Here is a 27,546-nt window from a genome sequence, read left to right on the forward strand (position 1 = left end):
AGATCCTCTGGAAAAGGAAATGGCAACCCAGTACAGTATTCTTGCCTGGGAAATCCCATGGACAGAGGAACCTGGCAGGCTACAGACCTTGGGGTTGCAAAAGGGTTGGATACAACTTAGTGGCTAAATAACAACAACAAGGCATAGGAATCAATAGAAACTTCTATTGATAAATAGATAACTTCTATTGATACTAGATAGCAAGTATCTAAGAGTGAATTCTTGTGATGTGGTAAGTATATGTTTAACTTCATTAGAAACTTCCAAACTGTTTTTCCACAACGGTCATAGCATTTTGTACCCTGCCAGCAATGTATGTGACTTGCAGTTGCTTCGCATCCTCACCAGCATTTAGTATTGTCGGTCTTGTGAATTCCTATGAATGTGAAGAAAACAAAAATTTCTTTTTTAACTGTAGTAGAAACTCTAAAACTTATACAATGCAAATTACTCTGTATAATTTAGGGATGTCAGAATTAGCATATTCCTTAATGAATATTGAAAATATTAAGTTTTATTTTCTATTATACCATTTTTAGAATCTCTAACCACTTATATGTATATATGACATCCATTGATGTTTCTATAGGAGATATATATATATGTGTGTGTGTGTGTGCATATATAAGCATATTTATTCTCATCTCCACTTTTCTTGTTTGTTACAATGTCATGAACAATTTATCTTCTTTCATAATCTACCACATTTCTTAAAAAACAGGCTCTTATTGCTAGTAGTTGAATATATCTACCTAATCAGAAGATGTCATCAGTAAAGTGGAATCTTTCCTAAAAAATGCATCTTTATGTAACAGATTTAGGATATCTTTTAAATCAAGTATGAAGATACTAGCAGTTCAGTGACCAATTTTACATGTTAAGGTGTTTTTTTATAAAGCATATATTTATTGGTTTACAGTTAAGTCTGTCATGAAAATATTTTGATCATAACCTCTCCAGTGATTTCCTGAGTGGTTGATATGACATAGACCAACCAGCCAGTCTTCTGAGTGACTGAATTAGAGAACAAAAGGACGCTTCTTCTAACGTTCATAGGAGAATGAGGTAGTGAGCCAGTTGACTAAATGTGTAATCAAAACTTCTCACCCCAGGATTCAGACAGTATCTCTTCTCATTTTGTAAAGTTTGCTTGTGGATCTTTATGTACTATTGCCTTTAGAGATAACAAATTTTCACAGAGTTAGAAAGCAGTAAAATACATTTAGCACTGAGTCTTTACTGAGGATAGTTTAATCTTTCTCTGATGCAGAAAGCACTTTATAATTTTATAGCTCCACAGCTTTCATTATTGTGAATGCTAGTTATTATATTGGCTAAGAGCAGAAGTGATGTTGGATCAAAAGTCTGTGCTAACCAAAGCTCGGACTGGAGGAGATGGACGTGTGTTTACCCATATACATCTCTTTATTTTAAATTATATATAAATTTTTCCATTTTCATTTCCTTAGGTTTCCCTTCAGGCTCCCCCCCACCTCCAGCCCAGCCTTCTCTGAATATATACATCACTCTCAGTTTCCTTAACAAAAGTACAATTTCAGGGTTTCTCTATGTGAAAACCATGACAAAGTGATTTTATAGCCAGTTCTGAAAGTGACTAAACTTGACAACAATTGTATTTTATGACAACCTCTCCTTTCATGTCCCCGGCCTAGTTTTATATCAGCATTTTTTTTTTACCCCAAATGTGAACAATTTCATATCTCTGCATTGGCTGAAAACAAATCCCTTTACCAGGAAGACATTTTAATGGAGAAGAGCATGATTCACTTAAGCCTTTACACCTTAACTCTGTAATATTCAATTTCTCACTCACCAAGAACCAAAGCCATTTTTTTTTTTTTTTTTTTTTTGGTGGTTTGTGTTCCTAGGGGTTGGAAAAGAATTAGTATTATGGAACTAAACCAGATTAAGGGGGAATGTGAATTAGATTTGGTAACAGATGGTGCTGTGGAAATTAAAGGTTCTTTGCGAATGGAAGCGACAGCAGCTTGTTTCTCTTCTCTCTGTCTCTCCGTTCGGGCACTTGATAGACGGGTATAAATCACAACAATCCTGTCTTGACAGCCAATTTCGAGAATTTGATCTGGTTAAAGACATGGCTTTCCTGCTCCACTCCCCGAAACCTGCCTCTATTTTATTTTAACACAGCCCCTTTCATATTCAGAAAAACGGACTCACCTGCCTCCCTGTAATGAAATTTTTCTTAATTACAGTTTTAGCTCTTCCGTGTTAATTACTTTTCCGTTCAGCCTGAATTTTCATCGTATCTCTGAGGAATTTTTCCTTCTCTTTTTTTCCCCCATTTTTACTCATCATCTGTTTTTGTTGTTTCTAAAGATGCTTTTCACTGTCAGAAGTTCTTGTCAGAGGCACTGTTTGAGAATCCTAATTATCAGAATCATTATTTGAGAAGAGAGATGCTTTCATGGGAAGTAGTCAAGTTATCAGATCAGAAAAATTGTAGACGTGTCGGAAGCAGTCACTGAAATAGCAGATAGTTGAACAAAATTGCAGGAAAAGGTGAGTGACAAGGCTTTTTTTTTTTTTTTTGGTTGATAAGAGCTGCAGAAATGTCTGCTCCATCAACTAAAATAAGCCCCACCAAGTAAAAACATGTGTACACAATGTGGCCAAACCAGTTTGCGTCTGTGTTGACCTTATGATGATCTAGGAAATCTGAATTAAAGTGCAGAGAATCTGAATGAGAGACATGAAATTCTGAACATACTGGCTGGACTCTTTATAACCAGACCCTCAGGTCTGACCAGCTTTGGAGACAAGAACTAAAGTTGTCTCTGTCCATGTGCCAAGTTTGGACTCACGACCTATCAAGGAAAAGAAAATAGAAGGGGGAAAAAAAAAATCACTCCTGAAATGAAGAGAAGATTCTTTGAGCGAGCAACTAACAGTTGGTAGAAATGAAGCTTCCTACTGGCAGTCAAATCAAATGTAGTAACAACTCAAGGACTCCCTGCTGCTTGCTGACAGCGTGGTGTCACACTCTGGGACAAACATTCACTTAAACACTGATTGCAGGGAATTGCCCTTTCCGCCAACGCCTCCTACCAAAAACGTAATGAGCAAAAAGAGAACCATTTCTAGGAAAAAGAAAAAAAAAAGATTCCTGCTCCCCGGATTCCCTCTAATGATCATGGATCTATTTGTCCCTTTGTCACCCACAGGGAAGGATTACTCAGTTGAATGTCATTGCCGCAGTTGAATTGTTATATGAGGCAAGTTGTTGGAGTACTTTTTCTTTCTCCTACAGCACACACACACACACGCATACACACACATGCACTGTAAGTTGTTGGAGTACTGTTTCTTTCTCCTCCAGCACACACACACACCCCCACACACTGCAAGTTGTTGAAGTATTTTTTCTTTCTCCTACAGCAACACACACACACACCCCCCACCACCCACTGCAAGTTGTTGGAGTACTCTTTCTTTCTCCTCCAGCACACACACACAGCACATGCATGCACTGCCCTGATCCTCAACAGTGGCTGAGTGCAGTAGCAGTCAAGGAAACAAACGGAAGTTTGGGAAGTACGCTTTCATGCAGTAGCCCTTGCTCTCAGGTCTCATCTGAGTCACAAGCCAGTGTGGGTTTTATTTGAGTAAAATGTATATGTATATATGTAGATATTTTGAAGGGCAGGAGTTATTTTAGAAAGCACTTCAGCACATCCTCCCATCTGACAAGTAAGAAAGAAGATAGAGGATCAGAGGGCCTTAGCAGCCTGCCTTAGGTCACTCTGCCCCAGGTCCCCACCTGGAAGCACACTCCTCTTCCCTCCAGTCCTGTAAGAAGGCAGGGTTCCTGAGAAATGAGAGAAACAGACAAAGTGTGGGAACTCTGGTGTCCTACATTTTTGAATCAGTTTTCCAGAACTGAGAAGATTTTAGAAATTTTTCTCTGCATGTTTGTCTTTGGGTCTTTGACTGACAAACCACCACTGAGTCCTTCCGATCTGAAATCCTGGCCCCTCGGTGGCTTCCATTGGCTTCGCTGGATGGTGTCTCACTGCTGCATAATCCCTTTTACAAAATCCATTCTGCTACAGAACAAATCCTTCGTCATTTCTATGGCTTGAATGAAATGTATGTGTGTATCTATGTTATTTTTCCTTGCCTGCAAATAGTGGCTTGGGTCTTTAAGCTTCACCTTCTCTTCAGGCAGCTAGCTCAATGACATGCTTTTATTTAAAAAAAGAATACAGAGGAAGGAGTCTTAGGATTAATAATTAGCTGATTTCCCCTTTCCCATCTCTCCCCCCACTCTCCTACTTCAGCTGAACAGCATCTGATACTAACAGAATATCATGGTAACCTCTGCTCTCATACATCACCCCAGACCAGCTGCTTTTGCATCCAGATGTTAACTACTGCACACTAAGCTATTAAAAGTATAAATATAGTTTAACTGCTGTCCAATAGGAAGAGATGTGGTTTATTATCTGCGGTGCTACCGTGACTCTCCTTCTAAGACAGAAATGTTCCTGTAAACGCGAAGCAACATTTATTTCAACAAGGATTCCTTCTCAGCATCTGGGTTTTTTTGCTATTGTGATTCACCTGGTTTCCGGGGATGTTGCAGAGTTCCACTCTAAAGAAACTGGCCTATCTCTATGGAGGCAGCTGGCTTATTGGTCATTGTAATCGCTTTTGCAAAACATTTTCTTAATGAGTAAAGGGTGACATCAATACTATGATCTCAGTATCCTTACTTCAACTCCGGATAGCATTCTTATTTCCTGTTCCAGTGTAGCAAAGAGAATAAGAAAGGGAGATTCAGACAGCCTGAGCTCTCTCATTGACCTGGATTTGATTTGTGAACTCCATCACTGCAGAGTGTGTGTGTAAAGCATCTATATTCGATTGTAATTTGTAAAGATCAGTGCATAGACTTCCTATGAGTTCAGTGTCTGTTTATTTCTCCTCTAGTGAGATGCTGTAAGAAGGTCTTCATTTAGCTGTCAGTACCCCCTACTGCTGTGTCCGCTCTTTCTCTTCAGTGTACTCCTTGACTGCTTGAAAACAGAATTGTCTGAACACAAGCAAACTTTATTGATCCATATTTCTGTTTGAAAGACCAGAGATTTGTAGAAGGAGGAGACGATTTCCTTTCTCTGGAAAGCTTACTGCAGAAGAGGTCTGCTCATGGCATAGTAAATCTCTAAGACCGAATAAATGTTACATTCAGCATATATCCTTAGCTTCATTTTGATGATTTATCTTAGGGTTGTTTTTTTTTTTTTTTTTCTCGTAGTGGTCCCCACCTTTTGCCCAGGGCTGTTTCACTCTAGCCTAGGGATAAGCAGTCTGGGCACTTGGGCGTTTCCTACATCAAGACATAGGGTACACAATTCTAAAGCTCTCCTGTCCTCTGACTTTGGGTCCCAGGAGAGTAACGTGTGTAAAGAAAGAAGTCTTCTTAGAGACTGGAGATAAAAATGCTTGTTTTGCATCTGTTGTGCATCTGAGTTTCTGACTAGACATTTCTTGTCTTCTGACATCCATAGGTGACCAGGACTTGGGCAGTGGTGAGGATATAGTTAATTAAGCTGCATTAGGGCAAATATACACACTTGTTAAGACACTTAATTTGCCTCAATAATATTGATTACATGGCAGAAGTTTGTTTAAACTAAGTGGTATTTTCCCCCTACTGTTCAGTCCTTGAAGGCAATCTGTATAATAGCTAATAGCCATCATCAGTTAAATATCATGTTAGTTATAAAGTAATGTCATAAGAATTGATTTGGACTTGGCAGTGGAGGAGAAGTCTTCCTTCAAAGCCGATGTAGGTGATTAGCCAGAGTTTTAAGCAGCATCACGGTTCGTATAAACTGTGTATATTTTATAGACTTATAGCCGCTCTCTATTACATGAGTGCCCATTATATTAAAGAAAAGCTCAGACAGTTAATAATGCAAAACATCATGTATGCAATTACCCTGCATTATTATGCATTTAACAGTTTTTATTGATTTGCCAGTAGCTCACTTACCGTATTTAGAGCTATAAATGAGAGATGCTCACCCCCAGATTGAAATAGGTCCAGGAAAACAAGCTAAGGATGAATTACACTACTAAGCACCTCTGCATCAGATCGAATCCTTAAATACAGAAACTGTCAACAACCATAATGAGCAACATACTGTGATACTACAGAACCCTTTCTTTTCCCATTAATAAAGTTTATCAACCAGGAAGCATCAGAAATCACCTGGCAATACAAATGGAAGCAGTTGGGATTTCCTGTGTCCAAAATAGTACATGGAGATGGGTCTGGCTGGTATGGTGTAGTAAGGTAGGGATGCTGGCACTTTCTGACCGGTACGCGTTAGAACACCCTTAGTGTTATTACTGCATTTCTCTTTACCGAAAAGGAATATAATCCGTTTCCCTTCTTTTATTTTAGGTCCAACCGCAGAAGGAGAGGCACAGGGTTTTATAGGTGTTTCTCTACGTCCAATTGGATGGCCAACCATCCTGGTTTGTCTGGGATGGAGGGAGTCTTAGGACCTGGCATTTCAGTGACTATACCAGAATAGTCGACAGACCTAGCTTCAGAGGAAAATTGAGTAAGAAAAGATCACTGAACTCTGAAGTCCTTAAAGCAGATAGAGTTTCAACAAAGTCCTTCCTGGTCATGGTTCAGCCCTAGGTATGAAGTTATATAAGGGTTTCCCTGATGGCTCAGCAGTAAAGAATTCACCTGCAGTGTAGGAGATTCAGGAGATGTGGGTCCGATCCCTGGGTCAGGAAGATCCCCTGGAGGAGGAAATGGCAACCCACTCCAGTATTCTTGCCTGAGAAATTCCATGGGCAGAGGAGCCTGGCGGGCTGCAGTCCAAGGGGTTTCAAAGAGTCGGACATGACTGAGCGATTGAACACCTACACACACACTCACATACAAAGTTACATTCCTGGGTGTATTCCTTTCAACAACTCACCAGAAATGAGTTGCAGGTCTCTTTTTTTGTCCTAAATTTCTTTGCTTGGTAAAGCCTTTGATAGAATTGGCAAAGGGTTTGGCTTAGATAGATGCTCTGATTTGTCATTTGAAGGAGCTAGCCCCTGGTTCTCATACAGCTTAGCTACATCTGTCAGTGACTCAAGCACCAGCTTTGTGAGGAGCTGTTTGGTTACTATTGTTCTTGACCAGAGTAAATTGCAAAGAGTCTTTTATTTATTTAACCATTGTCAAATTTAATTTCAGTGACCAGCTGAATAGGAGAAAAATAAAATAGCACTGGGGCGAAATCAAAATAGGACAGCTGGAGAGTGACGTGACGTTGCTGTTCTGGAACTTGTAAAGGTTTTTACCTTGGCCATTGCATACTGGTATTACTTGCACAGAATCTTTTAGACTAAATGCACAAGTTACTTGTTCAAACAATCAAGAACCGGCCACTCCATCCTTGTGGTTCTCTTAGGCAGACATTTCTTGCGTTAGATGGACCTCAGCGTTTATTAAAGAAGCCCTAAAATGATAACTGTGTGTGTGTGCGTGCTTACGTGCGCACATGTTTTAATCTTTCTGAGCGTGTGAATCATGATGTACAGTTCTTTCTTTACAATTAATGATCTCCTTCTGTTGGGTTAACCAGGCAGACCTGGAGATATTTCTTATTAAAAGAAAAAATCCTCTGTCTTCTTTCCCCAACTAAGCCAGTGTACCTTAATGCAATGATGATATGTTAGACCCAGCAGTTGTCAAAGCAGCGTATTACTGTGATGCCATAATGACACCCTGTCTCTGTAAAGTAGTCATGTTTTCTCAAATCACACGTTGCACCGTTGATTTCTGACATGACACTTCATTCCATTGCTTTCTCTTTCTTCAGCATCATCATTCTCTGACAATAGCAGCTGGTGCCCATTTTGTTACTAAGTGATTCACATTTTGCCACTTTACGAGAGTGCAATTAATTGAAGCAGGGAGGGGAAGAAAAAAAAAAAGCTCATTGTAAAGTGGCGTACTTGAAGTTGTAACTCAGACTCTGCCATGGGAGCTGCTGGGGTTACGGCTTTGAAGCCTGGGCCTCTGGGGTCTTAGTATTGGAGGTTTTCTTCTGAAAGCATAAAAGCAAAACCCCAAACCTATAGGCTAACAAAAGCTTCTTATTTTTTGAAATAAAAATACTGAAATATTCAGTCGGGTGATTTCAGCTGGTAGAAAATTGACCAGTTCTTAGAGATTTGTTCCCATTTTAAATAGGTAAGTGATGAGTGATAGGACTTGAGCACCCTGCTTTTCAACCCTGAAATTCTCTTGACTCAGTGAGATATTTAAGGCTTTTTTTGGCCACCCCACACAGCAGGTAGGTTCTTAGGTACCCGATCAGGGTTGAACCCATGCCCCTGCATCGAAAGTGGATTCTTTAACCACTGAACCACCAGGAAAGTCACAGGTTCTGTCTTCTCATTTGTAAACTTGCAGGTTTGCTGGCTTCATTGTTAATGCATAAAAATTTGGGAGATATATTGATAAAATGTTTGGAATCTATAATGATGATGGGTATTTTGGCACCCCACTCCAGTGTTCTTGCCTGAAAAATCCCATGGACGGAGGAGCCTGGTAGGCTGCAGTCCCTGGGGTCGCTAAGAGTCGGACACGACTGAGCAACTTCACTTTCACTTTTCACTTTCATGCATTGGAGAAGGAAATGGCACCCCACTCCAGAGTTCTTGCCTGGAGAATCCCAGGGACGGGGGAGGCTGGTGGGCTGCCGTCTATGGGGTCACACAGAGTTGGACACGACTGAAGCGACTTAGCAGCAGTAGCAGCAGCAAGGATGACAAGGAAGAAAATAAAATGGTTGTCACCTATTTAGCTATTAAGGTGTCTGTCACTGAAATAGGTATGATAAAAGTTTAAAAAAAAATCTTGCCTTTGTTTTACAATCAGGAAAGTCAAAGAAGACCTGTACACGTGTGTTGCATTGATGCACCGTATTTGAGGAGGGAAATAAAATAGCAAAGAACTCGAGTCTGGTATAAAATTCAAAAGGTGAAAGGCAGCTACTTGTTAAGAACTTCTATTTGGTAAAAGGGTTAATAATATATAATTATATATAAGCCTAGGGAACATAGGCTTAAGTCCCTTCTGGGAAATCCAGACCGTGCTGGACGCTTATACATTGCCCACAAAGTCACGGCAGTTCACTCACAATCACACATTTACCTGGATCTAGGTAGCATCTCTCAAATCAAGCTGGATAATTATAATATATATGGGATATTAATTACAGATTATCTGGTTTTACCCTACAACAGCAACTTTGAGTGAGTGAGTGAAGTCACTCAGTCTTGTCTGACTCTTTGTGACCCCGTGAACTGTAGCCTACCAGGCTCCTCCATCCTTGGGATTGATTCTCCAGGCAAGAATACTGCAGTGGATTGCCATTTCCTTCTCCAGGGCAACTTCCTGACCCAGGGATCGAACCCATGTCTCCCGCATTGCAGGCAGACGCTTTAACCTCGAGCCACCAGGGAAGCCCACAAGAGCAACTTTAACTGATCCTTTTTTTTTTTTAACTCACTTTCTCCTTTTACATGCACACCTATATGCATAACTAATTAACTTTCTAAAATTACATGTTTATATAGGCCAGCAACCAGGAAGCTTTATTTGCTTGATGACTAGTATCTAACAACAAAGATAAATTTTACTCTTGCTGCCCCTTAGGCAAGGCTGGGCAGTTCCTATGTTATTTACAAAACAGAAAACAGATTCACTGACCTAGAGAACTTACAGTTGCCAGGGGGGAAGGATGGTGGGGAGAGATAGTTAGAGAGTTTGGGACAGACAGGTACACTCATTTAAAACGGATAATCAACAAGGACCTCCTATATAATACAGGGAACTCTGCTCAGTGTTGTGTCGAGGCCTAGACAGGAGGGACAGTTGGAAGAGAATGGATATATATATATGTATGTATGGCTGAGTCCCTTTGCTGTCCATCCGAAACTATCACAACATTGTTAATTGGCGATACTCCAATATAAAATAAAAAGTTAAAAAGTTCCTATGTAGAAGCATGATCATCAGACTTTATATATAAATATATATATTATATAGTAGAACATATATAGAATATAAGGGGCTTTCCTGGTGGCTCAGTGGTAAAGAATCTGCCTGCCAATGCAGGAGACTTGATTTCAATCCCTGGCCTGGGAAATCCCATGGACAGAGGAGCCTGGCGGGCTACAGCCCATGGGACCGCAGAAGAGTCAGGCATGACTTAACAACTAAACAACAACAATATAGAATATAGAACATATCTAGGATTTACATAGAATACTGAAGACTGTATCTCAGATTGTGTTGAAAATGCTTTCTAAAGCACTAAAATGTCCCTGGCTTCTAGAAGGCTGTTACAGCCTCAAATTTTGTTTCTCAAACAGAAACTGTTATTCTTGACATGGTTATTTCTCTCTCCAGTTTATTCTCAGGGTGTACACTCAGAAAAGATTTTGAGAAAGTTACTTCTCTTTTTCCCTTGTGCCTCCCATCACTTCCCTTGAAATAATAAAAGCAACTCTACGTAGGCTTTAAAATAAATATTTCCCACATTTTCCAACACATGTTATTTCTATTCATAATTCTTAACTAAATTTAGATTTTTATTAATCCAATGTGACCTAAAATTTCTGCGTTAACAGCACAATGTGGAATCGGGCTTATTCTCTTTGGCTCCAGATAAAGCCATCATCTTGAAAATGGTTCTTTCTGACAAAAAGGTGTTCTTTTGAAATAAAGTCTTATTCACTACATTCCTCTTAGAGTTAATGTGAATTTTAGTGCCTCTAATTTTAGATTGAAGTGAAGTCTAGAATAAAACCCACCAGCTGACAATTGAATTTATAGATAGTTGTGAATATTTCAGGCTTGAATAATAGAGCTGTAGAATTTCAGAGACAGAGAGGGAGAGAATTAAGACCCACTGTAGTTTTAGGGTATAATGTAATGGTGTCTAGGAAATGTTCAGTGTAATGAGCTAAGTAGTAATTAGGAGACAACTGTGTTCTTTCAGCTTTGGTTTTGGTGTCACTCCAAATTCTGGGGAGGGTGACTCAACAGGGCAGCCCTGTCGCCAGGGTGGTGGTGGCTCCTTCAGCCACCTTTGCACTCATGGGTGAGCGTGAATGTCTTAGACCCTCTGTGTGTGCCATCTCTACCTCTGCTTGCTTGGCTATTTTTAAAAAAGCAAACACATTGCAAGACTCTCTGTTGGCTTGAAGACATTTCTGCACTGGACTTTGGAGTTAGCCCTGAGTTCAAATCTCAGTTTTTTCACTTCCAAACTGTATGACTTTCAGGAAATTGTATAATGTCTGAGGGTCTGTGTCCTAAAGAGTCATACCTCCCTCACAAGACCGTCTTGGGGATTAAATGAGAAAATATTCGTAAAGTACTTAGGTCAGTGCCTGTTGCCTAGTAAGCACTTGATAAATGGCAGCTCTATTATTATTTCCAGAGCAGAAAGTGTTCCTGAAGGAAGCGCTTCACGTCTGAGAAGAAACCTGTAAAACCTACAGCACAAATCCAGCTTATTCACTTTCATTTACAGTTGCGGTGGCCAGACTTGTGTAGGAAGAGAGATTGCACCTGTCCCAAGGCTTCCCTGACTGCCTGAACTTTGTGAATTTTCTTGATTCCATCCAGATAATTGCAAAGTTAGGGACTGAGATTTTCCAGGAAACGGCCGGCTGGAGATACCCAATTTTTCAAAGACCTTATTAACAACATGCATTTGACCCATAAACATTTGGTGACTTTGCAAATAACACTTCCATGAATAGGAGGGTGATTCCTGCCCTTGTTCCTCAGTGAAGAGTTCTGCTCATTTTAGAAGCCCATGAGAAAAAAGCTCAAAGGAAAGGAAATTGGTATAAAATTGAACAATCAAAAAAAAAGAGAGAAGAGGACCTGGAGAAAGCGTAATCTGTTTTATGATTAAGCAGTTCAATGCAACTGTCCTCAGGAAGAAAGAAAAAAAAAAAGATGAAAAAATGGTGCCTCACAGGCAGATGGCGAAAGAGTTAATTGTCGTCGCTATGAGAAATTCAGTGCTGGAGAGAGGAAAGGGGAGCAACCGTGTTTTAGTACCCTAATAACTTCTAACTCTAGTCTAAGATCATAATGTATGTGCGAGCAGTCCAGTAATTATAAGGTAATAAGTGAAGTGGTGGGGTAAGTGCTTTAAATTAAAAGGAATTCGCAGGGCTGCTGTAAGTCAGTGCCGACCCGCTTTCTTTCAAACGTTGACTTGAGGAAAAGTGCTTAGCCCAGGGTGCAAGCCTGGAGACAAGGAGAGCGATCTATTAATTACAGCACTCATTAACAGTGACGGGGACGAGGCAGCCGAGGTGGGAGGGAGCAGAAGCCTGGTTCAGGCTGGCAAGGGGGATATTTTTCCTTTCGTTCCTTCTCCAGGAAAGGACAACATGAGTGGGTGGGCGAAAGCAAGAAGGTATTTTTGGGGATTGCTCCTTCCTGTTTGTTTTCTTCACATCCTGAGCTTGCTTTCCTTGAGAAAGCAGTGCAGAACTTCCAATGGGAAATCTACTAGGGTTGGAGGCACATTCTGGCTGTGGAGGCACTTGAGACCCCCTTCTTGGAACTGTTCAGTGAATGTTCCCTGATAGGAAAGAACCATATTTTTCTTCGTTTGAAAGTAACAGAACAGCGGGGGAATTTGGGGAGGGGGGTGCCCAGAGGAGAGCATGAAATTTGTGCAGTGATAAAATATCATTAGATTTATAGGGAAAGAGGTAATTGCATCCTTTCGGTTATCCTGTGACATACTCCCCCAAATTCCAGTGAATGACCATTACCCTGTGGGATTCCCATAAATCAGCTTTCCACTGGGAAGCAATTATCTTAGTCTCTTTCTCAGCTGTCACCTCTTCTTCCTCTAGTGGGCTCTCAGAAGGTTCTTAGAGACTTTGCTAAAAGGGGTTTTGCACTGTGGCTAACCGGAAAGAAAATAGGACCAATTACGTCTTTTCATCTAATTACCTCTTCAGAAATTTAATCACTTATGGGTCCGACAAAGTAAGAGGGATGGACTGTTTCTTCTAAATAAGAGAGAGTTCATCAGATTAGATGCTTCATCATATTTCCTTTTAGGAGGTATGATGTTAAAAGAGCAAAGGAAGGGGAGAAAGAGAGACCCCCACAAGTCTTATTTTTTCAGGACAAAATCTGATACATCCTTACTTTCCTGAGTATAGAATATCAGATTATGGATTCACAGGTAGACTGGAGGCTCAAATGGCTTTTAGTGATTCTTGTTGTTGACGGTGGTAGATCACACACACAAACACATACACTCGTAAACACGTGTACATATTTATTAATTGATACCGGTAATCGTTTCCCTGTTTTGTGGGCTCGAGGAAATAATCCTTAAATATTGGCGAGAATTTTATCCTTGAAATCTTTCTATATCGCTAAATGTCTAGGAAATAGAGCAGTTTAAATAAAGAGGCGAAGTGAGTGAGGATATATTCCCTATGTGTCTTAGATCAATAGAAGACACGGTTATGCTTATGGAAGCATGCTGACAAACAGTAATTACAGAGCTGAGGAATCATCTGTTTGGTCTTGACAATAAAAGTTGGGTTCTGCTCGTAATACAATGATTGCAACATCAGAAAATGGAAGAGAAAAGTAGAGTGAGGATAGATGTAATTTTAGAAATGATACAGACCTTACAAATTACTCTTCTTCTGTGGATAAATTTAGAATCTAGAGAGTTGATTTAGATATTGACAGTGCTTCTCCAAGAGAAAGGTATTAAAATGAAAGGAAATGGATCCCTTAGAGCTTTTGTTTATGGTCTGTCTGGGCACTTTGATGTAACCCTGTCACGCCCTTATGCTGATTACCTTGTTGTAGAACAAGAGATATTGACTAGCGAATGATGTGTAGTCCCCAGCTTTTAGGCTGCACTCTCGAGGAGCCAAGTCTTTAACATATGAATTCTTGTCTTTTTTTTTCCCCCTTCCTTCAATCTTCCCTTCCATTTCCTCTTGGTTTTTTCACCTCCTCTTTGTCTCTACCTCTTTTGGTCTCTGTGTTTGACACTCTCTCCTTCTTTTTCTCCTCTCTTTGTATCTCCCGCCACCTCAGGCTTCTCTGCAGAATGTCAAACAAAGATCGACACATTGATTCCAGCTGTTCGTCCTTCATCAAGACGGAACCCTCCAGCCCGGCCTCCCTGACGGACAGCGTCAACCACCACAGCCCAGGTGGCTCTTCGGACGCCAGCGGGAGCTACAGTTCAACCATGAATGGCCATCAGAACGGACTTGACTCGCCGCCTCTCTACCCTTCTGCTCCTATCCTAGGAGGTAGCGGGCCTGTCCGGAAACTGTATGATGACTGCTCGAGCACCATTGTTGAAGATCCCCAGACCAAGTGTGAATACATGCTCAACTCGATGCCCAAGAGACTGTGTTTAGTGTGTGGCGACATCGCGTCTGGGTACCATTATGGGGTAGCCTCCTGTGAAGCCTGCAAGGCATTCTTCAAGAGGACGATTCAAGGTGAGTGAGGGTTGCGCCTGGCGATACCCACCCTCCTCCCACTCATATGATGGTTGGTTAGTTGGTTTTCCTGGTTCTCTCCTAGTTGATCTAGTTTTGCCATCTTAATTCTATCTTGCTTACAAAATAGAAATAGATTAAAATTGATAGTGGAGGATTTGTAGAATAGACTCCGCCCTTCCATTTGCTCCCTGTCAGTTCCACCTTTACCATCAAGCTCTAGGGATGGAATGATAATAAGCTTTGGGTGGAGTTTAAAAGAGCACAGCTATTATTAGAGCAGTGGGGGTCTAGATAGCAACTGAACTGATGTGTACAGGACGGTGGTGGTGGTAGTTTAGTTGCAGAGTTGTGTCCAGTGCTGGCAACCCCATCTGTCCGTGGGATTTCCCAGGCAAGAATACTGGAGTGAATTGCCATTTCCTTCTCCAGAGGTTCCTTCTGACCCAGGATCTTAGCCATGTCATAGGCATTGCAGGCTGTCTCCTGCCTTGGAGGCAAATTCTTTACTGCTGAGCCACCAGGAAAGCCCTATCTATGCCCTGGATAAATTGTGCTTTTACTTCTTCTGTTCTTCTTAGAACTAAAATAATAAATATTTCAGACCAGTGATTTTCAAACTAGAGTATGCATCACACTTAGCTGGAGGTCTTGTGAAAATGCCAATCACCCACTCCCAGAGCTTCTGATTCATTAGCTCTGCCTTGGGTAGCATTGTGAGAATTTATATTTCTAACAGATTTTCAGATGCTGCTGCTATTGTTGGTCCAGGGACTACACTTTGAGAATCACCTCTGGAGACAAATTTAATTTTCTATGGCCTTCCTTCTTTTCCTGTGCTTAGACACACTTTACCCACCTTTTTAATGAGTTTATATAAAAAACTACCAAACTATACCAAATTATAAAATATGCCTCCAACATGTATGACATACCAAAACTTTATAGATCTCCAGGTTTACAAATAGCAGTATTATTTCCCACAAAAAAAATGTAGAAACTATGGTTGAAATTTGTATGTGACCTTTAAATTAGGAATCCACAAAGGCAAAACTCAACTCCTTTTCAAAGCTATAGATGTATATATCCTTACAGAAAATTACATTTCACCTTTCTATATTATTTGTGATACAGTTTCAAGAAAATAGAGGAAGGAAAGAATCTTTGTTTATCGAGTGCCTCTAGCGCACCAGTGATTCTATTCTGCTCAGTGATTTACAAGATGTATCTTCTGGGGATTCCCTGGTGGTCCAATGGTTAAGGCCTCCGTGCTTTCACTGCTGAGGGCCCAGGTTAATCCCTGGTGGGGAAACCAAGAGCTCACAAGCCTTGTGGTGTGGCCAAAACAAAACCAAACCCCAAATGTTATCTTCTTAATTAGTTATGGATACAAGTGTGTCTTCCCAGGTATCAGTGGTTCTCAACTTTGCGGGCTCACTGGAGTTACCTGGAGATGTAAAAAAATACTGATATCTGGGCCTGTAGCCCCAAATTCGGAATTAATTGGCTTTGGGTGCAGCCAGGGCAAGTGGGGATTTTGAAAGCTTCCTAGTTAATGCTTCAGGTAAAACTGAGGTTAAGAACCACTGCACTGTACTGTGCTGTATTCTATAACAGTGCTTCTCAAAGTGTGAGCTCTGATTCAGGAGTATCAGCATCATTGAGAAATTTGTTAGAACATCCCAGATTACCTCCATCAGCATCCCTGGGGGGTGGACCCAGCAATATGTGCTTTGCCAAGCCCTCCAGGTGATTCTGATGCTCAGAGTTTGGAAACCACAGCTCTGTTACCATGTTGCTGCTGATTTAACGCTGGCAACTCTCCTTTGTCATCTACCGGTCCCTTGTCGGACATAACTGGGATCAGTTTAATAACTGTGTGACATGCTTCCTGGTTTTTAAAGCACAAAAAAGATGATGTTTGTTAAACTCTAATCCTTCTAAATGTTCCAACAAAAGATGATTCTGAAATCATTTATGGGCACAGAGTTATCTTCTACCCTTTCTTTTAAGAGCATGTTCGAGGGCAAGTCTGACCCAGGTGCGATGAAGACTATAGGGAGTGTCCTTAGTCGAACAGGTGGTTCCATCTCCCACTTGCTTTCGTGTTGTCCATTACGTGATTGTTTCCTTGATGTATGGCTGATGAACACACAGTTAAAGAGTTAAAGTGCACAGTTGTTCAAGAAATTGTAACTTATATAATAGAACGGATCTTTCAGCCTCATCTTTTCATAGCCTTTCACAGATTTAACTGAAGAACACAAGCCAAGTTAGTGTGAGTATGTATGAATTACCTAAATATTTGCCTAGCTGTATCTTCCTATTTAATGGATCATCATTGCCATATTTTATTAGCATTTTCTTACAAAAATCCTTCATCCACTGGATCTTTATTTCCTTTATTCTCATCTGTAAACTGAAGGCATTAAGACTTACCTCAAGGAATGCTTCTGGATAAAATGAAATACAAAATCACGTGTAAAGTGAGTAAGTAAAAACAATGATGGTCTGTATGCAAAGCTTCCTCTCACTTTGGGGCATTTGAACATAGTTCTTCAGCCTTCTTGCTGTTGCTGCTTAGTTGGTAAGTACTGTCTGACTCTTTTGTGACTCCATGGACTATAGCTCGCCAGGCTCTTCTGTCCGTGGGATTTCCCAGGCAAGAAGACTGGTGTGGGTTGCTAGTTCCTTCCCCGGAGGATTTCCCTGACCCAGGGAGAGAACTTGCATCTCCTACATTGGCAGGCGAGTTCTTTACCACTGAGCCCCCAGGGAGGCGCTTCAGCCTACCTATGTGCTGTGCTCAGACGCTCAGTCATGTCTGACTCTTTGCAACGCTAAGGACTGTAGCCTGACTGGCTCCTCTGTCCAGGGGGTTCTCCTGGCAAGAATACTGAAGTTGGGTGCCATTTCCTCCTGCAGGAGATCTTCCTGACCCACTCCTCTTTTATTTCTCCTGTATTGGCAGGTGGATTCTTCACTACTAGTGCCATCTCAGCCTACTTACTAGATTGCAAAACTTGAGATGGAAAATACTTCAAATTTGGGGGTTCTTAGCAGCCATTGCCCCACAATATTAGAATACAGATGCTACAGAGCATCTCAGATTTAAACTGTTAGTAATCTGATTTTGTTAACTCCGTTTACACAACTCAGGGTCTAACTATTGACTCAGGGTCAACAAATATTGACTCAGAATCTACTGTGGGCCTGGCAGTGTATTGGTTTGAGTTTCAGCTTAGCCATGTTTTATGAAAGCTTGGTTCCCCGAGGTTTGTGGATTGAGGTAAATTCCTCCTATAAATGTCTCCAACCTTGAAGGAATATCAGAGATTTTGGTTAGGGGACAGGATTAAACAACTTGGTCTTCAGTATGTATTTCCAGTATGTTGTCCTAAAGATAGGACCACTTTGTGCAAACATTTCCTGACAGTTGTTTAAAAAAAAAGAAAGAAATTCTATTGCTGAGCTGTTAATAGCCATGCAGTAGTTACTTACCAGAGATCCTTGGAATAGAGCAATTGGAATTCTGCTGCCGCTGCTTCCTTAGATGCTGAAATGCTACCAAAAGCTTCCCAGGGCGAAGCACAGGGTGGTTCTTGGCATTGATGTGTTAGTGCTCAGTTATACTCCATATTGGAAAGAGCAACTTCCAAGGATTTTGAGCAGGAGACAGACATGTCACTGTCCAGATTAGACTCTGGACTTGCCCACCTGGCTGTGCTTGTAGCTGGCAGCTGGGAGGCACTGCAGCTACCCTGCTATCCTGCTAGCTACATCAGCGGGCGTCACGCCGTGGTGCTTACTTAGCCCCCAAAAAGCAGTGAGGCAAATAAAGGGATTAAATTGTGAAAGTGTAATGTAATAATTAGAGTGGTAATTGTAAGGGAGATTGGAACAGGCCCTCCTTTCTGAGGCCAACGAGTGACAGCAATGCAACTGGGAAGATGTTGAAAGTGGCCCGAATCTGTTGCAACATCACAGATGCTCATTCTGATGTGGAAAGGACCATAACATCCATTCTCATGTTTTCAGGCAGCATTGGAGCCAAACTCTCCTTGACAGATAGTAGTCTCTGCCTTTCCCTCCCTTGAAGCTCTCCTGGAGAATAAGAAATGATTACACAACCTCCCTTAAGAACAAGTCTTTCTGCAATCTCACAACCCATACAGGCAAGGCACTATGTAAGTGTGGCTTCCTGGTTCAGCACGCTCTCATTGATTTGGCTAAGGGACGTATATATTCAAAGCCTTAGTCACAGGGAATATTGCCACTTTAGAATTTTTATTTCTTGTTATAATAATTTAAGATTGGCTACCCAATATGTAATACATTTTAAAAGTTGAGCAACATGCTTAAATTTAGAGCCAAAAGGACAAATATCTGGAGCACATCTTAAGAAAAGTAATGAGACTTGTTCTTGTCAAAGCTGAATGTGGTTATTCTGGTTGTGAGAGGCAATTAATCATAGATTTCACTGAAAGTCAAACAGAAAGGCATATTTTCCACCAGAAAGGCATATTTTATTTATTGGCTGGTCAAGTTATCATTGGGAAACTATTGAATTAGGTCAGCACTTAGGTAAAAGTCAAAAGTTTTGGAAGGTTTTAGTTGGTTTTATCTTTTTTCTTTTCTGCTGAATAAAAAACTTTTTAGAGGCTTTTGACAGTTCTTTTATCACACAGCATTACAGTGGCAGCATTGTCATTTTCTAAGCATATTCATTTTTGTGTGTGATAGCATTTTTCTGATTATTTTCTAATTCTACCTTTGGCCTCGATGCATAAATGAGTGAAAATTTTTGTGTATGTGTGGTTTTGTGTTTTTTTTTTGTATCATTAAGAGTTTTCCCTGGACTCTTATTAAGGAGATAAGAGAAGGAAAATATCTTTATATCCCCAAAACTCAATATATATTTAATTTATAAAACACTAACCCCCAGAAGGTTTTATTTCTACATAAAAATATGTATTATATTACATATATTATATATTATGTTTACTAGATATATGGTTACTACTACTACTAAGTCACTTCAGTCGTGTCCAACTCTGTGCGACCCCATAGACGGCAGCCCAGCAGGCTTCCCCGTCCCTGGGCTTCTCCAGGCAAGAACACTGGAATGGGGTGCCATTTCCTTCTCCAATGCATGAAAGTGAAAAGTGAAAGTGAAGTTGCTCAGTCATGTCCGACTCTAGCGACCCCATGGACTGCAGTCTACCAGGCTCCTCTGTCCATGGGATTTTCCAGGCAAAAGTACTGGAGTGGGGTGCCATTGCCTTCTCTGGATATATGGTTAATATAACCATTTTCAACCATTTATTCTTATGCTAGAAATATGACATCCACCCTTTTAAAAAGAAATTTTATATTTAAAAAGTAGGGGATAATTTTTTTTAAAGATATTCATTTTCAAATGGGTTTTGAATTCATGTAAAACCAGGTTCAAGTCTTAGCCACTTACCTGCTGAGAGGCCGCAACTTCTCTGTGCCTCCCTTTCACAGGTGGTAAGGGTTAAATGAGAGACTGTCAAAGTGCCTGACCCACAGTAAGTGCTCAATAAATGACTGACTTTGGTTGATATTGACAGTGTGACTAGGATACCAAAGCACTGGGCAGGCAAATACTCTAGGCCAAAGAGGTGTCTTTGATGGTAAACTAGAAGGACCTGCAACCTTCTCAGCTCACAGCTCCCCACCCTTTCATTCTGACAATAAACCCTCTTTTCCTGTAACCATTCCTCACAATAGCACTGCTTTAGACTAGGAGGCATTTTGGTGGGCTGACTGGAAATTGGATTGTTTTTATATAGTTTTTTGGTGATCATATTTTTTCCCCCTATGGATGGAAAACTAGGTAAATCAGAAAGGGAGCCTGAGTCTTGTAACTTAAGATATCCCAGTTAAGCTTTAAATATGAAATTTAGTAAATAAAAAGAACAAAAGAATATCTTTGCAGCATGAGATATAGGAGTGACCGTCGTGAGAACCAAGTCCACTGCAGATATCCATGGGCTCTGAGATGGGAGTGCAATGGGCACCCATATACTGTGTAAATGTTTATACATCAAGATAATAAACCGGTAAGGGGTTTCTTTGTGGCTCAGTCAGTAAAGAATCTGCCTGCAGTGCAGAAGACCACCTGCACCCCTGAGTCAGGAAGATCCCCTGGAGAAGGAAATGGCAACCCACTCCAGTATTCTTGCCTGGGAAATCCCATGGACAGAGGAGCCTGGGGGGCTACAGTCCACAGGATCACAAGAGTCAGACACGGGACTGAAACAGCTAAACCACCACCGCCAAGTCAAATATGTTCTGTTCTCCGAGCAAATATGCCTTCATAATGGCCTGAGAGGCCAGCGTGGCATTTTTAATTCTTAGATTCAGGCGTTTTGTATCAGGAAGAAGCCGTAGAAGGAGAGCCAGCGTTTCCTGCAGCAGGCCCATTTCTCTCCCTTCCCCCGTGCCTCGCATCCTGTCTGGTATATCAGCATACTTCTGCCCCCATGTCCAAGGCCCACCCACCCCTTTCTAACAGCTGCACCTTGATCATGCATGGGCTGTGTAATGTGTACACAAGGAATGAGGCCCAGGCCAAGCCACCTTCCAGAGGAGGGACCCAGGGGAGAGATTCACGCAGGCCTTGGAATGAGCCTTATGGAGGTTTATCCCAGGAATTAGGGAGTCCCAGGTATACAGTTCTTCTCCGGGGGATCTTCCCAACCCAGGGATCGAACCCGGGTCTCCCGCATTGGAGGCAGACGCTTTAACCTCTGAGCCACCAGGGAAGCCCATGGTATACAGGTGGAGAAGGCAATGGCAACCCACTCCAGTACTTTAGCCTGCAAAGTCCTATGGATGGAGGAGTCTGGTAGGCTGCAGTCCATGGGGTTTCGAAGAAGTCGGGTACCACTGAGCAACTTCACCTTCACTTTTCACTTTCATGCATTGGAGAAGGAAATGGCAACCCAGTCCAGTGTTCTTGCCTGGAGAATCCCAGGGACAGGGGATCCGGGTGGGCTGCCGTCCGTGGGGTCGCACAGAGTCGGACACCTTGTATACAGGTATACAAGGAGTGGGTCTGGTAGTGGTTATCTTCTTTGGCTATGGAAGAGCTCCCACCTTGATGCTTTCTAAAGCCTGGGGCCTTCAGGTGGGGGCCCTCCTAGTCAGAGTCTAAAGGTGATACTGATAAGAGCCTTAAATCCCACCTTAAACACAGGGCTTTAAAGAGGAGGAATTTGCCTGCAAGGCATCTGCTAAAGGTGTCTGGGCACAGCCTATGCTAATGCTATTCTTTTCCACCCTGAATTGCTGACTCCTTCCTGAAGCTGCCTAGTTCTAGAGGCTCTTTCCTGGAGGTAGCATTTTCTTTGCCTTCCTGTGCTATTTTAGTCTTAGAATAGAATATTTGCAGCACTGGAGGAAATAACTTACAAATTGAGTGTCTGTATATCATATGAACCTTCCCGTGGAAAATAATCAGGTATTATCTGTTTAACTCAAACAGCATAGAGAAAAGAATTTCCTGTTTGTAAATGGCAGCTTTAAAACTAGTATGTTTTAAAATTAAAATCCAAAATAATATAGAAATGTCTAAACCATCCTGATGAACCTCAGTGATTATTAGTTTGTTTGCACCGTTAAATATGGAGGTAATATTTTCGAAAGAAATATTTTCTAAACCTCAATTTGCTTTAACTCAGAGCTTGTCCTTGTTATGTTTAATTGCCTTTTCCCACTTTTCCTTGCCTTTGATACCAGTGTTGTCTGATTTTTTGAAATGCATGAATGTGGCCAGGTTATCAATGAGAAGAATGAGAAGTAATCTTTCTCCTGTTACTTTAATTGTTCAGTTCAGTTCAGTCGCTCAGTCGTGTCCGACTCTGCGACCCCATGAATCGCAGCACGCCAGGCCTCCCTGTCCATCACCAACTCCCAGAGTTCACTCAGACTCACATCCATCGAGTCCGTGATGCCATCCAGCCATCTCATCCTCTGTCGTCCCCTTCTCCTCCTGCCCCCAATCCCTCCCAGCATCAGAGTCTTTTCCAATGAGTCAACTCTTCACATGAGGTGGCCAAAGTACTGGAGCTTCAGCTTTAGCATCATTCCTTCTAAAGAAATCGCAGGGCTGATCTCCTTCAGAATGGACTGGTTGGATCTCCTTGCAGTACAAGGGATTCTCAAGAGTCTTCTCCAACACCACAGTTCAAAAGCATCAATTCTTTGGCGCTCAGCCTTCTTCACAGTCCAACTCTCACGTCCATACATGACCACAGGAAAAACCATAGCCTTGACTAGACGGACCTTAGTTGGCAAAGTAATGTCTCTGCTTTTGAATATAGTATCTACGTTGGTCATAACTTTTCTTCCAAGGAGTAAGCGTCTTTTAATTTCATGGCTGCAGTTACCATCTGCAGTGATTTTGGAGCCCAAAAAAATCAAGTCTGACACTGTCTCCACTGTTTCCCCATCTATTTCCCATGAAGTGATGGGACCAGATGCCATGATCTTCATTTTCTGAATGTTGAGCTTTAAGCCAACTTTTTCACTCTCCTCTTTCACTTTCCTCAAGAGGCTTTTTAGCTCCTCTTCACTTTCTACCATAAGGGTGGTGTCATCTGCATATCTAGGTTCAGTGTTTTTAATAGTAAAATTCAGTATCAAAGACTTTCTCCATGGATAGAGAATGTTATGTGAATAGATGTTTTAGGAAACAGCACAATTTACAGTTTACTCTGTCTCAGTTTTGACTTAGTGGGCCCACTTCTCAGGGTAAGTGAGTGGTGATTCTTTTTTCATGGGTTGTTCTGACTTTTAGAAATTGGCCTAAATTGTCATCACTTCTGAGGTTGTTGAAGCCTAAAGGCAACAAAATTCTTCTATAAAGGGCTAGATAATAAAACAGATAGTAAATATCTTAGGTCATGTATACTTCCCCTGTCACTTATTCAGGTTTTGCTTTGTTTTACTTTTTAAGCTGTTTAAGAATATAAAAACCAATCTGAGCTTGGAGTCACAAAAACAGACCTAAGGCTATATTTGAAAGCTGGCCATAGTTTAGGTAAACACCCTCATTTCATCTTCCTCGTGGGCAATATTGATTACCAAAATTTTCATTTCAGAGGACTTTTGCTTGCATGTTATTTATTTAAATTGAAATCAAGTTCTCTACCATAATCTTTTTAGTGTTTTATTTCAGTTTTCAGAATTTTTTTCCCCAGGAATCAGAATTTTCTAGCCTCTTTTCACTGCTCCCGATGACATATACATGTATATATCAGCCAACTAGTCAGAAAACGGAATCAATGTAAATGAAAATAAAGTAGCATTTAGAGTAACTGACAAAAAGTTGGATCTTGGTTGTATAAAATAAGAGTGTTTATTTTCAGAGAATAAATTGCATAGTTGGTCTTTGATCAAGGAAAGGAAAACAGAAGAAAATGTAATGAGCCTCACTGTTTTTTTGTCCTTCAGATGTTAGGAGCTCACATTTGCAACACCAGCATCTCTGGTGTCATTTACATGTTTATTAAGCACATTGCATTACGTTACTGTATTTTGGAAGTCATTTAAAATCAACATATTATTTTAACCTCCTGAAAGGGTGTATTTTCCAGTTGGGTGACAGTAGATAAGAACCCATCTCACGTAAGGAGTTTGTGCCGGTGGCATTCAAGGAGAAAAAGTTTGCAATGAAACTTTTTAATGCCATGGTAAAAAGTCCAACTGTGGTTCACTGTCAAATTAGTGAGATTGGATAATTAGTCAATTTAGGCTGACAAAATTCACTTTCCTAAGCAGTATATCTGCAAAATGAATGACCCCTCTTTTACTGTCTATGTTATTTCACAGTGGTTGAGAAGAAGTTACAGCATGTATTTTATGACCCTCTGGTAAATTACATTATGTTTATTTTTATTTATTAAAAAAGACACTGTAGTAGTAATATCACTAATCTTAAAAGTGTAACAGTTATGATAAATAAAAGTACAAACTTGTTAGTAACTTTTAAAACTTCTATTTTCATACTTTAACTTCCTAATATATCTGTAATATTAATATATTCTTCATTGATTCTACTGTGATATGGCCTACATGATATAATCAGAAAAATAAAAATGTTATTCTGGATTATCTTTACATGTGCATTTAAGAGGCTGTGCTCTCTCTCTCTCTTGAATTTTTATAAACTTTATTTTCTTGAATAAAACCCTCTGTACTCAGAAAATAAAATCCATTTCCCCTGGTTCACCTGAGCTTGAGTCCTCAGAAGTAATAATAGCAGCCAGGAAGGAGAGGAGCTCCTTGGTGCTGCATGTGGGTGGAGCTGGCATGACCCTGGTACCCTCTGTGGTTTCAGTGTCCTGATCCACCTGTGCCTTCCATTTTCACCTGTCCCTGAGTTAGTTACTTTCTTATGGGAGAGGAAGCACATGCATTCCCATTTCTTCCAGGGAATTTGTTGGTGAGTAATTCTCTTTCCCTGGGCTTCCTTGGTGGCTCAGTGGTAAAGAACTCACCTGCCAATGCAGGAGACCTGGGTTTGATCGCTGGGTAAAGAAGGTCCCCTGGAGAAGGAAATAGCAACCCGCTCCAGTACTCTAGGCTGAAAAATCCCATGGACAGAGAAACCTGGCAGGCTGCAATCCATGGGGTGGCAAAGAGTTGGATACCAGCAACTAAACAACAACAAACAATCCTGCCCTGTCCCAGCCTACATGGTCAAATTTACTACCTCTGCTAGCACTCCACACCAGTTTTCCCCGCAAGTCACTGGTGAGAAGGAAGTTTGTGCTGTTTACATGAAGTCTAAAGGATTTCATGGATCAGTTCCACTTAATTCTTTTGAAAATCTCACTTTCCTGTTTGTTAACCAGGTGGATTTTTGCATCTGTGGTGGGCCTCCTTAGGTAATGGGGTGTGGCTGATACTTTGCAGATCACTGGATTTGCACTCAAGTCTAGTATTACCTGCTGACTGTTTTGATGAGGAGGCTAAAGGCTGTTCTTTGATGACAAGATAAACTCCCAAGCAAAGATATCAATACTTGTCTTAACATAGCTTTCATTCTTTCCTCCAGGTTTTCCCTTACTCAGAACCAAACCCTGACAAATAGGGCTGTTTCACAGAACAACTGGCCCTCATCTATAGAGCATCCTATTAAATGCTTGAGGACAAATAATAGGAATGGTACATTGTACTTTATACTTTTCAAAATGCATGTTTTAACATATATTAAAGTAATTACATGATAAGACCCTTTTTCCCATAAATTAAGAATTGGTTCCGACTAAATCCAGTTGTTTAATTGGTAAGTCACGTCCAAGTCTCTTACAACTCCATGGACTATATAGCCCGCCAGGCTCCTCTGTCCATGGGGTTCTCCAGGCAAGAATACTGGAGTGGGTTGCCATTTCCTCCTCCAGAGGATCTTCCCAACCCAGGGCTTGAACCTGAGTCACTTGTATTAGCAGGCAGATTACCACTGAACCCCTGGGGAAGACCTAAATCTAGTTAGTGTTAGCCTCTCAGCTGTGGCTGACCCCTTGTGACCCCACAGACTGTGGCCCCCCCACCCCAAGCTTCTCTGTCCATGAGGTTTCCCAGGCAAGAATATAGGAGTGAGTAGCCATTCCCTTCTTCAGGGGAATCTTCCTGACCCAGGGATCAAACCTGGATCTTCCACATTGCAGGCAGATTCTTTACAGTCTGAGCTATCAGGGAAAATCCAGTTAGGATACATTAAAATGTTCATCCTTAGAGTAGGAAAGGAAACAGCAACAAAAAAGTGTGATGAGAGTTCTGTTGCCTGAAATTCCTATTGATGTGAATGTGCGTCACTTTTTTGGTATTTAGTTGCAGCAGTCTGTGTCTCAGTATGACTTGAATCTGATGATTTGTTACTTGTGAGAATTCAGGTTCTGGAAACAGTGAGGCAGGTTGTGAGGAATGATAGGGTCAGTAGCATGGGTCAGAATTTTTTTTTTCTTTACTGGTAAAGCCCAAGGCAATTGTTCATTTTTCTGATCTATTACTTGATAAAGTTAGATAACATCTTAGAAGTGATAAAGTATACACAGGGCATTAATTAGCTTTCTCTTTGAAGCTGTTTGAAGTTAGGATTCAACAGTGTTAAAGCCTGGTCACTGGTATCCTCTTACACCATTTCAGAATTTTACATGAAATTAAAATTAGGTAATGGATGTTGGCGAAGTATTCTGATATATACTAAAAGTAGATATAAGTTTCTATTTAAAATAAATGATGTTCCAATATATTTTTAATTTATTTCTTTTTGTGGTAAAAAGCATAACATAAGATGTACATAACATAATATCAAACTTAAAGTTTTCCATCTTAACCATTTTTAAGAATACATTACCTTAGTGTGAACTGTGTGCACATTGCTGTACAACAGATAGCCAAGTGATCTCATCTTGCAAAAATGAAACTCTATACCAGTTAAGTAGCAGCTCCCCATTCCCCCCTCCCACCCCCGCCCCGGTGATCACCATTTTACTGTCTGTTTCTATGAGTTTAACTACTTTAGTACCCCCTATAGGCAGAATCATGTAATATTTATCTTTTTGTGACTGGTGTGTTTCACTTAGCGCACCACCCTCCAGCATTATCCATGCTGTAGTGTATATCAGGATTTCCTTTTTAAATATTATTTATTTATTTTTTTAAAATTATTTATTTGGCTCAGTCGGGTCTTATGCAGCATGCAGGATATTCACTGAGGCATGAGGGATGTTTCCTTGCACTTCCTTGTGGGCTTGTGACTCTGAGCACATGGGTCCAGTAGTTGTGCAGGCTTAGTCTCCCCTCCCCACTCCCACCCCAACATGTGGGATCTTAGTTCCCTGACCAGGGACTGAACCCACATCCCCTACGCTGGAAGGCGGATTCTTAACCACTGGACTGCCAGGGAAGTCCCGTTGT

At 41.0% G+C, this 27,546-nt stretch overlaps 1 protein-coding gene across 1 annotated transcript in view; it reads left to right on the plus strand.

The window, feature by feature from the left end:
* ESRRG (estrogen related receptor gamma) overlaps window positions 1-27,546 on the plus strand; it is a 246,518-nt gene that overhangs the window by 35,458 nt on the left and 183,514 nt on the right. The window contains exon 2 of the mRNA XM_040263271.1: window positions 14,177-14,592. Coding sequence (XP_040119205.1) covers window positions 14,177-14,592 — 416 coding nt within the window. The remainder of the gene's footprint in view (window positions 1-14,176; window positions 14,593-27,546) is intronic.

Source organism: Oryx dammah, unplaced genomic scaffold (genome assembly GCF_014754425.2).
Source record: "Oryx dammah isolate SB20612 unplaced genomic scaffold, SCBI_Odam_1.1 HiC_scaffold_21, whole genome shotgun sequence".
Lineage (NCBI taxonomy): Eukaryota > Metazoa > Chordata > Mammalia > Artiodactyla > Bovidae > Oryx > Oryx dammah.